General features: G+C 35.1%; 1 protein-coding gene across 4 annotated transcripts; it reads right to left on the bottom strand.

Annotated features, from left to right (window-relative positions):
- Positions 1–739: 739 nt before the first annotated feature.
- Positions 740–11,716, bottom strand: LOC131168147 (AUGMIN subunit 1-like). 4 transcript variants are annotated; one of them, XM_058127395.1, is made up of 8 exons: positions 11,498–11,716; positions 11,289–11,367; positions 10,926–11,172; positions 10,472–10,604; positions 10,260–10,394; positions 10,001–10,124; positions 1,062–1,199; positions 740–967 (listed from the first exon to the last, which is right to left on the bottom strand). In XM_058127395.1, the coding sequence occupies exons 3-8, from the start codon at positions 11,164–11,166 to the stop codon at positions 860–862; spliced, it is 879 nt and encodes a 292-aa protein (XP_057983378.1). In that variant the 5' UTR covers positions 11,167–11,172; positions 11,289–11,367; positions 11,498–11,716; the 3' UTR covers positions 740–859. The 4 variants fall into 4 exon arrangements, with proteins under 4 accessions (XP_057983378.1, XP_057983379.1, XP_057983381.1 ...); XM_058127396.1 differs by having other exon boundaries at positions 11,528–11,702; XM_058127397.1 differs by lacking the exon at positions 740–967 and having other exon boundaries at positions 1,061–1,195; positions 11,498–11,689.
- Positions 11,717–13,508: the final 1,792 nt, after the last annotated feature.

Here is a 13,508-nt window from a genome sequence, read left to right as displayed (position 1 = left end):
AGGTCTAGGGATTCATTTTATGCATTTGATTCCGAACAGGTTCTTCCTCCATCCTCCATACTTCATCCTCCCCAAAAAAAAAAAGGTTTAAGTTTGCATGATTTAAAATTCAGGACCTCCATTTTATTAGTTATCAAATGCAGCTCCAGTGTTTTCGAGAACGTAATTCCTATACCGCGATGTTGACAGGCATCACCAGCTTGTTGGTTATGTTGGTTTGAAATGATAGGCGTATATGCCTCCACATCCACCCTAGTGCCCTAACGCCGTGCTTTCAAAATTTTTTCCCATTTCCAACATTGCAGTAATATTTTGACAGCGGAGCTAAAAAATGGTCCAGGGTAGTCGTGGCATTAGAGCACCAAGCAAGTTTTTGCAACGACGGCACCATACTGTAATTGCAAAAAATGGTGCACAGCATCAAGGGACCCTGTAAAGGATTTTGATCCCCCCAGTTACATAAAAGAGTGAAGAACAACCCAATTGTAACATTCGAACTACCACTATTTAGAAAAATTTTAAGAACTGTTTAGTTGTGAAAAAAATTTGAGCCCTATTTAGTTGTGAAAACCCACTTTGAGCTTTTCTACATGGTAGGCTGGTTTACATAGAAAAGCTCTGGGACCCATCATTCTGTTTTGAAACAAAAAAGTGCCGAACATGGGGGAAAATAAAGAGAGGAAGAAACACCGAGCACCCAATGGAAACACTTGAGCTATGGCAACACAAAATGAGCACATCTCAGCAACACACCAACACAAAATTTTAACTCCAAGAGTGAGTTACATAGTAAGTTAAAGTGAAGAATAAATAATGCAGGGAAGGTGATAATAAAACAATAATATGATGATCTCGGGTTCTACTCTGTGGTAGCAAGGGCCGACTGCAATACATCTTCAAGGTACTTTTCTGCAGCAGCGTACTGCCTTTTCTTGTCCTCAATAGCTAATGCAGCCAGGGCTTTATCCTGCACAAAGAAAATGAAGTTAACTGTCATTATTTTTCCTGTAAAATAGTATACGCGTTATAACTGTGTCCTGCTAATTGAAATTTGGCTTTACAGGGGGCAAATCTTGGTAGCTTCTTAAGGTGTCAAGAATGGGCTTTGTTTTCTTCTCCAACTCCTTCCTGTGCTCGGCCATTTCAACCAACACTCCATGGCTAATCTCTGGGGTGTAGCCCACTCGATTGAGCACTGCCTGCACCCAAACAGTCATTTGTCTTAGCAATTTAGAGAATAAGCAAAAATAACCAAAAAAAGTAAGTCATAAATCATCCACTTGATCGCATTTAAATTGAATATACCAACCATCAATTGGTCGCAGCCAGAAATTTATTTCAAACCTTATCCACTGACTTACAGCAAGGACATGTTTGCTGAAAGGGAAAAGGGGATCCAGCAAGACTTCTACGTCTGGAAGATTGATATAGCATGATAAGTTCAATTATTCTTCAAAATGCACCAAATGACAGTCTTTTGCAGGAGACATTCTGATAAGTAGGCACCTCATTCAGGAAAGTTACCTTTTGTTGTCATTGCTACTGTTGTTTTTAAATGCCTCATCAAATGGGCACTAATAAAATTATTTCCAAAATTTATTTTGCGTCTCCATAACAAATCATGAATTCCACCCTCTAAAAACAAAAATTTCTCACCATAAAATATCAAATTCTACATGCCTACAGTTCAGATAATGCACTTAGACCTCCTTCATAGATGGGTATGCAAAACAAACCTTATTTTATCTTAATGAAACACTATGACAGTAAGTCAAACTTAGCAGAAAGAACTATATATGCATATCTTGGAATGAAAGAAAAAATATATTTTGGAAACATTTGAAGAACAAAGAAATTTTACCTTCCATTGTAAAACACACTCTTTTCCCTTGACTATTATACAACAACAACAACAACAACAACAACAACAAAACCAAGCCTTAAGTCCCATTAGGAGGGGTCAGCTATATGAATCATTTCCACTAATTTATGCGATCATAGACCATTTCTTTTCACAGATTTAGAGCTATTAAATTCTAACTTACTATCTTATTCCAAGTTATTTTAGATCTACCCCTACCCCTTCTACCCCTACAGTAACTAACTCACTCTTCCTCACTGGCACACTATGTGGCCTACATTGCAAGTGCCCAAATCATCTGAGTCGACACTATGTGGCCTACATTGCAAGTGCCCAAATCATCTGAGTCGTTCCTCCCTTATCTTATCTTCTATAGGAGTTACACCTAACTTACCACGAAGATGTTCATTTTTTAATTTATCTTGCACTGTTAAACCACTCATCCATCAAGCATTCTCATCTTGACAACTTTTACTATTAGGATATTTTGTTTTTTCGCTGGTCAACATTCTTATCCATATAGCATAACTGGTCTTATAGCCGTCCTATAAAACCTCCCTTTTAATTTTAAAGGTATACTACGATCATAAAGCACACTTGAAGTGTTTTTCGATTTCACCCAACGTACTTTAATTCTATGCATTACATCTTATTCAATTTCTCTTTCAGCTTGCATAATAGATCCAAGGTATCGAAATCAACAAATGCTATTTATTTCTTCATCAATAAGTTTAACTTTGTCTCCAATATTCCTCCTACTATTACTGAAATTACATTTCATATATTCTGTCTTATTTCTACTTATCCTAAATCCTTTAGATTCCAAAACTTCTCTCTATAATTCTAACTTAGCCTCTACTCCGCCCCTAGTTTCATCAATCAATACAATATTATCGGTAAATAACATACACCATGGAACCTCATTTTGGATGCTCTTAGTCAGTTGATCCATCACTAAAGAAAAAAGATAAGGTCTCAAAGCAAATCCTTGATGCACAACTAGGGTGATTGGAAATTTTCTAGTCACTCCATTTATAGTTTTAAACTATTCATTACTCAATCATACATATCTTTATTGACATCAGTATACTACTACAAATTTTTATTTTTATTTTTCTAAAACCCATAATAGAACTTCCTTAAGTACCATATCATATGCTTTCTCTAAGTCAATAAATATCATATGCAAGTCCCTCTTCTTTTCCCAAAACTTTTCCATTAATCTTCTTAAAATAAATACAACTTTTCTAGTAGATCTCTTAGGCATAAAACCAAATTGATTTTTTGAGACCTTCGTTTCTAACCTTAATCTTTGTTCAACTACCTTTTCTCACAGTTTCATCGTATGACTCATAAGTTTAATTCCACAATAGTTATTACAATTTTGAGTATCTCTTCTATTTTTATATATAGGTATTAAAGTGCTTTTCCTCCATTCATCTGTCATTTTCTTAGTTTCTAAAATTGTGTTAAATAAATTAGTAAACCATATAATTCCGTTATCACCTTAACATTTCCAAACTTCAATTGGGATGTTATTCGATCTTATAACTTTTATATTTTTCATATATATATATATATATATATTTTAGTGCATACTTAACTTCGTTAACTCCAATTTTGCGAATAAATCTCATATTTTTAGTCTTTTCCTCATTTGTCAATTCTAAGTTTAAGTCTTTTATTTGGTTTTCATTAAACAACTTACAAAAGAAACTTCGTCATCTTTTTTTTATGTCTTCTTCCTAAACCAAGACAATAACATCCTCACTTTTTATACATTTTACATGACCTAAGTCCTTACTCTTTCTTTCTCTAACTCTAGCAAGTATAAATATATCTTTTTTCCCTTCTTTTGTATATAATCTATCATACAAATTATTAAATGATCTATACTTAGCTTTACTAACGACCGTTTTTGCATCTTTTCTCACTTTTTTATACTTCTCAAAGTTATCCATGTTTCTACATTTTTGTCACGTTTTATACCGAATTCTTTTGTCTTTACGACTTTTTGGACATCTTTATCCCATTATTAACTTTATTTGCTACTTGAGAATCTTCCCCTTGATTCACTTAAAATCTCTTTTGCTATCTTTTTAATAGAGCTAGCTATCCTACTCTAAAGAGTATTGGTACCTATCCCATCCTCTACAGTCCAATCACCAACTTTGATAATTTTATCTTTAAATTTTATTATATTCTCTCCCTTTAGGTTCCACCACCTAGTTCTCTTAAACTGATTTATTTTATCCTTTATCTTCCATTTTTTAATACATATATCTAACGCTAAGACTCTATGTTGTGTGGTTAAACTTTCACCTTGAACAACTTTACAATCCTTGCATGATAAACGATCTACCCTCCTAGTTAGGTAAAAATCTATTTGACTTTTATTTTGCCCACTTTTAAAGGTTATTAAGTGCTCTTCTCTCTTCTTAAAACAAGTATTCATTGTAATAAAATCATATTACATAGCAAAGTCTAAGATCATTTTTATCTCCATATCCATATCCTCCATGTATCCTCTCATAACCTTTATTATCCCTTCCAACGTGTCCATTCAAATCTCATCCTATGAATATTTTCTCATTTGCTAATAGCCCTCGTATAATACTATCCACATCTTCCCAAAATTGTCTCGTAAGATTTTCTGCTAAGCCTACTTGAGGAGCATAAGCACTAATAATATTTATTATCCCTTGACCTAAAATTATCTTGATTTTTATAATTCTATCCCCTACTCTATTTACATCTACAACGCTATTTTTAAGTTTTTGTCTACAATAAGTACTACCCCATTCTTATGTTTTTCTTTTCCAGTGTACCAAAATTTAAATCCTAATTTATCAATTTCTTTAACTTTCTTCCCCACCCACTTAGTTTCTTGAACGCAGATTATATTAATTTTTCTTCTATTCATTGCGCCCACAATTTCCATGCTTTTACCTGTAAGTGTCCCTATATTCCAAGTTGCGAATCTAATCTTAGTCTCTTGAACTAACTTCTTTACTTGCCCCATGTTCAGAATAATTCAGGAACCCTCACATATTTGACACCGCAGCTGGGCGTTGACACGGCGGGTTGCTTTGGGGCGATGACCTAGCCCACCCTCGCCCACTTTTTGCTAAACCTAGATGATACAAGTACTACGTGTCGCTTGTAGGGGGCACTCCAGTAAATATTCGATAAGAATTCATATCATAGTGATCTGAAAAATTTTACATTGGTTGTCAACTACCTAATGCAACCCTCCTCCTTTACCCGAGCTTGGGTCAGACTGTGTGTGAAAATAGTAAGACATTAAGTGCATCACAAGCGGAGTTTCCCTTGACTATTAATTTTGCTTTTGAAGAATGCATTAACAGAAGGGTAGCAGAAGGGTAGCCCCAAGCCAATCAATTCCCAAATGTTTGGAAGACTAGAATATAAAAGTTTCCTCCTTAACTTATCATATTGGTTAAAGCTTGATAGACATTGTTGGGGCACAACTTAAGAGTTAAAGATTTTAGGTAAAGTGGTAATCTAACATGGTATCAAAGCTGGTTACTAGGAGGTCTTGGGTTTTAGTCTTGTTGCTTGCATTTATTATGTGATGTTTAATAAATTATTATATTCCTTGTAGTGCGTGTTATTCATCATGTGTATATCTCTCCATATGCTGTTGGGCTGCATGTGCAGGGGAGTGTTAAAGCTTGATATACATTATTGGCCCACAACCTAACATCTTAAGCTTTTAGGTAAAGTGGTATTCTAACAATACCTCAACGAAGACCAGAAATTGTCTTACTAATAACTATTCCACCACTCCTCAACATCCACCTCAAGTATTTAATTGAAAACAAAATGATCTAGCAACATGTGTGACTGCCATCTTCAATTGACTTAATCAAGAAAGCAATCTAGTCATTATAAGAATTATATGTAAATTTTATACATGCACTGCTTACTGAGTAACCAGCGTGGCAGCATAGATCTGATTGCAATAAACAAATCAGGAGGCACGACCTAGACTAATCAATGGGAGTTTAATTAATAAGATGAGGATAAAACTTCAGTAAATGGACATCCAACTACTACATTATCCCTCAAAGAAAAGCAATGATTTTGACATATATCACAGAAGGAAAGTTAGAAGGGTGCAATGAGATAATATAAACATGGTAAACACTCATGAAAAGAACTATGGTGATATGAGCTGATGGCCTTCACAATCCCCGTTTCTATTGCTTGGTCAATTACTTTTCAAGCAGGGCGGTGAACCAATAAATTTAGCAACACTTAAAGTCTTCCTCGATTTGCGGTTAGCAGTGAGTAATTTCTACAGTTAACTTGAATAATCTGATAAAAGTCCATCTCAAGATATTTAGCTATCAAGGAATCAGAAATTGTCGACCAACAGAAGTCCTTCAAGAATACATGCCTACATAATTATCTAGATGCATTTGCATGCACCTGAAGATGTTCTAAATAATGTAATTTCACCGTCTTCCAAAATATCTACTGTTCCCATAAAACTACTGTTAATTCTTCTTAATAGTTTTCTAATTGACTTGGCAAAGTAGAAAACCTGCAAAAGAAGGCCTGATGAGGGAGGACTAGCGGTATGCCAATTTTACATCACAAATAACAGGCAAGTTCCCATTATTGCATGCTTAAAAAAACCTCAAAATGCACCTTAGCCATCTATTTAAAACAATATAATAAAGAAGATTCCTTGAAAAAAAAAAACAGAAAGCGGGGGGTGGGGGGGGATGTGCCTTGTTTTGAATTAAAGTTTTGAAACCCCATGCTGTTTTAGCCACTCAAGCTTTGGCCAGTATCCAGCTCAGGGCCTTACAATGATCTAAGTGAGAGCAGGAGATGTGGGCTTCCTTCATCCAAGTGCCAAAAACCAATGTTTTAAAAGACAAAGGAATAAGGTGAAGCATTCTAACCCTTAAGAGACGAGGCTTAAGCCTTAAAGTATTGGCGTGTAAACCTTTTGAGAATTTTTATTTTTAGATAAAAATATATAAATAAATTACATATATTTTAAAAATGAAGAAAAAATTAAGAAAATCACAAATATAATGTAAAAAAAAAAAATCAAATAAAATTTGCAAATTACTTGTTGGCCATTCAAAAATTGCTAACTTGAAATCATTATATAAATCATGACAAGAGATATCTACAACATTACCAAGTGTAAATTATTTTTCAAGATCTAAGATACACTCAATAATTTTGGAAAGGTTGAAGTTCAATAGAAATCAACTCATATTATGACATTCCTCTTATAAAAACATAGATTCTAGCCAAATCCATCTTGAGAATCACACACCCACAATGCATAAGCCTCAAGTAAAAAGGTGCAAAAAGCGTGTCTTTTGTACAAAGGCTTAAGTGTCAATGTGTAATGTGTTAACCTTTATGAGATTTGGTATTTTAGATTGAGCCTCAACTTGTTGAGGCATGCCTTGCCTTCAGGTGAGCCTCTATTAAGCCTTTTAAAACATTGCCAAAAACAAATCAATTCAATTATTGAGTTCCAATGAATATAATGAAATTAATTCTTAAAAAATTGAAAGGCTGATAAACTATATCTTGCATTACAGACTAAGATCCATCCAATCTAGTTGAAAATTACACACACACACACACACACACGTGCGCGCGCGCATCTTACTCTTCGGGAAAGAAAAAACAGAAGGTTCAAATTATGCCACCTTTTCCTTTGTCAATCTAGAACAAAATTCCAAGTTTCATTCTGATCATAGATTCTGCGCGCCCAATTGGCTAACCAAGTTCCCACCCAAATATTTTCATTGGCAAACAAGTTCCCACCCAAACTCTTTGCATCTGAACATAGATGGCAATTCAGAAGCTATGAAAAATTGATGAACTTAATCTTAAAGGAAAACAATTTCGATGGGATCACAAAAATGCAGCCTTCCAAGCTCATAGGATCAAATGTTTTTAAAAGAACAATCAAGGCAAGTGGGGTTTATGCATTTGCGATGAAGGTCTGCCTTTTTTGCCCTTTTGACTGAGGCTCATGCATGCGTTTGGTATTTATGAATTTAAATGAGATTCAGTTAGTACACTAGAGGGCAGGCCTTGGATCAATGGTAAAGTTGCTCCTCTATGACTGGTTGGTCATGGGTTTAAGTCCAAGGAAACAGCCTCCCCACATAAAACGTAGGGGTAAGGCTGCATATACCATGATGACCCTCCCCTTACACTTGCAAAGCAGGGAGCCTTGTGGCCCAAGGATGCTCTTTATTTAGTTGTTAAACTAAAACTAGCGAAATTTGACTATTGGCAAACTAAGACTAGCGAAATTTGACTATCTCTGAAACTTTTGAATCTAAACACTTAAAATACAAATGAGAATTTTACGTTGTGAACACACAGCATCTTAAATCATAAATGCAATTTGTACCTTGTAATCTTATGATAATCTCTCAGATAGTTTCCCTGAATAAGTTTAAGTTTGTACGCTTGAATGATCAAAATTAGTTTACAAAACTTATTTTGAATTCCTCATATACAAGAAACTCATTTAAATTTTATAATTTTATTAGTAATTTTTCTAGTTTTTCCTTATGTTTTCAATATATATAAAATTTTTTCTACATAGTTTTATACTTAAAAAAAATCCAAATGGCTTAAGTCAAATCCTTGAGGCTTACACCTCACTTCATTAGGGCTGAGAGCATTGCATAGGATAAAACCCCTAAGTTATGCTACACACCTTCCTTTGAATTATAGGCTGTCATAAGTGATGTTCATCCTCCAGCAACAATCCTTCACCACACAAGCCCTTAATTGCCTCCATAGTCATCCTCGACTTCGTCAAGGAGTTGAGAACATCATCTTTGTCATGTAGTATTGAGACAATTAGCCTGACCAGCAGATGTCAGCAACCAATCCACTAGATTATCACTTGGGTTTTTTCCTCTTTCCTCCTGCCCCCTGGAACTTAGAGTTGAGCCATCTCTCATCTCAGCAGTTACAGTTGCTAACTGTAACAGATGGAAAATTTAAAATATATTCAATTTAAGCCATTAATATTAAAGTTTTATTTCTCTAGCACTTTCCTCCAACACAATATTCTCCAGATAGACTTTGCTCACAAATGCTAACAGAGCTGCAGCCATTTCTTTTAAGGGAATGGAAATATCCTTGAGCATAGATTTCTTCAGGAGTAATATCAAAGATATCTGCTCTGCTTCAACATGTGATTTTCGAAACTTTTATCCCATTAAAAGGATATAGCCTAATAACTTTCAGATGTGAAAAACTAACCAGAGTATGTACATGCAACCACATATTTCTCAAAGTAAAAAATGACATGATGACTTCTAGTAATGGTAAAATTCCTGCATATGCATCAGACATTATGAAATCTCCCGCTTAAGGCCACTCTGTATAACATCTGCAAAAACAGGTTTTGGGCATATTATCTTGTAAACACCCCATCAGAACAGATTTTCAACAAGACTGGAGGAAAGGAAGCATGAGGCAATCTTGGATTCTCGGTATATTCAGACACATCAGGCAGATACACATGGTGTGCCAAAATTTCTGATGAAAACTGGAGAATTATAAGAAGATAAAGCCCTCAATGTTCTTCAGATTTTCATACCATGTCAAACTACTAATTACACTTATTGCTGGCTATTTTAGACCAACTTTCCAGCCTTGTATCAGTTTACCAGTAAAAGAAAAAAAATTCTAAAACTAGGTTGGTCTTTCAAATGCAACATATTGCTTTACCTTTTTTGTTCTTTTATAGGTCAAGTTTTGACTCTCCTGTTCACATTCTTCCCCTATCATTCCTGATAGGTTTCCTATAACTGCCTCTTTTAGTGGGTTATTTTTTTACACTCCAAATTCAATACAATGTATCTATTAGACATCCCTTTTATAAGGCATGATCTAAAAATGAAGCAGATACTCCAAAAAATTAAAAAGAAAAAAAGAAACCATTAGCAAGTAGCCAGGTCAACCATCGACTGCATATGAATCAATTTGACAAAATCATGTGATTCAAACCAACAAATTTAACTTTGCTCAAGATCAGTCTCTGAAATGAAAAATAAAATCCATCCATGGGGCTCAAAAATGGCAAAATAGAGAATGAAGGGATGGTACCTTGTAGTTGGCATGTTGCTGCATGTATTGTCGCTCTTTTGAAGCCATAACTGCCAAGTTTGTCTTCCAGTTCTCCATTTGAGCCTCACAAGGAGCAACATCATCCTCCAGCTGTGCAAGTGTTCTACCAAAATAAAATAAAATTATTAAAGACAAGAATTAGAATCCCATCATCAAATTCTTTTTAGCTAGTTAAACAGATGGAATTTGAACTGGAATTTTCAAAGTGAACTAGAAATGAATTTATGTATGATTTCACCTTTTCAAATAGGTTAACCTTGCAATTGCTTTTCGAGTGTAATCAAGAAGAATTTTTGACTCCTTCTGTACCTTAGCTCTCTTGTCCTCCACTCCCGTCTTTCTTAATGAAATATCCCCCATTGCTACAAGAAAACTAATTGCAATTTTCCTAGTAAGACTGAAATTTGAAGAATAAATAATTGATGAAATTAGAGAAGAAAGACAACTCACCTGCTTAGTTCAGTATCTCTTATGTTCAACAGATTAGCCACGTTTGCAAGAACTTGTGCCGATCCAACCACATTTGGCGGCAAACCCTCTTGTGCCAATCCCACATTCTCCAGTATTTCTCTAATCCTTGCAGCTTCAATCATAAAAATATTCAAAATATTGTTCCATTACATAAGGGATTTCAAATGTGTATATACAAGAGGATACCCGAGAGAGAGAGAGAAAGCAACAAATCTTCTCCCAACTCGCTCATAGAAAAAATGTAGCAAGAGAAAGAAAATTCATTTTTGTATTCTAAATTTCTCACTATTCGCTCCCCACCTATGCATTTGGCTTAATTGAGTTTTCCAATTTCTCAGAAACTAAAACGTTATATTCTATTGTGTCCTCTACATTTCTCAGCAACAAACGTAGGGTAAAACGTGAGAAACATAAGGAAGAAGAGCATAGAAACCTTGAGACCGATACTCGGCAGCCTTTTGGCGAAAATCAGCTGCAACAATTTGAGCAGACTGAGTCTTGGCTTGTGAAAGGGTGGCAAGATTATGTAAATACGCAACGGTTCGAGGGGTATATTCGAAATCGGGAACGTCTTTTCCGGCGGCATCAAATTGAGAAGCAAGCCATGCCTTGACTTCAGCAATTTGAGCGGCATCAAAGCCACTCTTTGTGTCGCTTGCTGAAGATTCGCTCATCTGAATCTACGATAACAGAACAAAGAACATAACAACGGCACCATTGAAGTGAAAATGTACGTTTATACCTAACAATTTACAACATTGTCATGTGTATCTCTGAAAGCATTAGAATCTCTTACATTTTGTAAAGCCAGATGATCTTCGAAACAAGGCCAATGATTTCCGTAGAAATACGAGGAAAATGAACGATTATCCAAACTGGTGAAATAAAGATGAACCGATAAATAGAAAAATTATGAATAATTCGATATTAAAGAAAGAATCATAGAAATTAGGAAAATAACACAGTAATCCATACAGAGAAAGTAAGAACAGAAGTGAAGCAAACCTCAATGACAATTAAGAGAAGAGATCTGACCGGAGAGAGAGAGAGAGAGAGAGGTTTGGGGTTGGTGGCAAGCAGCGAATACATCCAAGTGAAGCCTGGAAACTCGAAAGGTTCAGCGGGAAGAGAAGTGTTCGGCGTGCCGGAGAAAAGCAGTTCTTTTTTCCTTTTTTTTTTTTTTTGTAAAATTGTCTCGCAGCGACGAAACGACAGCAAATTGGATTAAGAAAAATGAATTCGTTTAAGCTCCTTCCAAAGAACAATTTTTTTGTTTTTTGTTTTTTTTCCCCCGTTTAATGGATGATAAAAGCATGCAAATGAAGGCTAGGGGTGGTGAAAAATGGGCGGATTCCAATTAGTTATAAATGGGTTGGGATTAAACGAGTTCGGACGGGTGATTATTATGTAAATTCAAACACATCCGTTTAATAAACGGATCACTCATTTTAAAAAATATAATTTATTTATTTTAAAAATTTTGAAATATTTTACATAAAATGACATTTTTTTTATATAAAAAAACACTATTATTTTTAAACGAATTATAAATGGGTCACTTGACGGGTGACCCGAGCCAAACCTGGCTAACCCGTTTAATAAATGGGTTGGATCCGAATTGACCTGTTTATAAACGGGTCAGCTTGTATCAAAATAAAATCTGATTTAAATGAGCAGGTCTTGGGTCATCCGTTGAGTTTCGATTCATTTTACCACCTCTGATGAGGGTTGATTGATTTGATTTTTGAATTTGAACTATGTCGTTTTATGATCAATTATAGAAAATTAATTTAGAAGAAATTTTTTTTTTTGGTTTTTAAAAAATAATATATGTGTTTTATAATAACAACATAATTTTTTATATAAGTAATTGTAATTGACTGATTATAACTAATCTATTATTAGAAATAAGCATTTCATGAACCATACACAACCTTAATTTGCACTACAATAAGATCGAAATCAGGTTTCAACTTTCAACCCCCCTTGTTATGTAATGTAATGTAATAACATAACATTGATAATAACATTGGTAAAATAATGTGTGATTGTTTTAGATGAGATTTACAAAACCTATTACATATTTATATGTTAAGTTTGGAGGGGAAAGAAAAAAATCTTTTTGATGCTCTACTTTTACAAGAGATACAAGGGTATATATATACATAAGATAATTGAAAAATGGAAATTGCAGATTTTTCTATATGGAAAGGGCATATTGCTTTAATACTCCCCCTCAAGTTGGAGCATGGAGATCTGTAATGCCCAACTTGCATGATAAATTTTGGAAATGATCACAACCCAAAGCTTTGGTGAAGATATCGGCAAGCTGACTGTGGGTAGGAATATGCTTAGTAAAAAAGAGGTCAGCTCGTAATTTCTCACGAACAATGTGACAATCGATTTCTATATGTTTTGTACGTTCGTGGAAAACTGGATTCTGAACAATATAAAGAGCCGCTTGGTTGTTACAATATAAGAGCATAGGTTGAGAATGCGGTACTCCAAGATCATGTAAAAGAGTTTTGAGCCATGTAAGTTCACATGTAGTGGAAACAAGTGCACGGTACTCAGTTTTGGCGGAGGAGCGAGACACGGTAGTTTGTTTCTTAGTGCGCCAGGAAATCAGACTAGTGCCTAACTGAATGAAAAAACCAATGGTGGAGGGACGAGTGAGGGGACAACTAGCCCAATTTGAATTAGAATAGGCTGAGACTTGAAGAGTGTTGGCAGTAGGAAAAAAATAAGCCCTGTCCTGGAGAAGTCTTAATGTAACGAAGAACACGTACAACAACATCATAATGTGGCCGTCTAGGCTGGTGCATAAATTGACTGAGAATGTTGATCGGAAACACAATGTCGGGACGAGTGATGGAGAGATATATCAAACGTCCAACGAGTCGTCGAAATGAGTTTGGATCGGAGAAAAGATCACCATCATTATTATTGAGCTTGAGATTTTGTTCCATGGGAAAGTGGGCAGGACGAGCACCAAGATGACTGCTATCAGTGAGGA

Source organism: Malania oleifera, chromosome 11 (assembly GCF_029873635.1).
Source record: "Malania oleifera isolate guangnan ecotype guangnan chromosome 11, ASM2987363v1, whole genome shotgun sequence".
Lineage (NCBI taxonomy): Eukaryota > Viridiplantae > Streptophyta > Magnoliopsida > Santalales > Ximeniaceae > Malania > Malania oleifera.
This window is presented reverse-complemented; position numbering and strand designations above follow the sequence as displayed.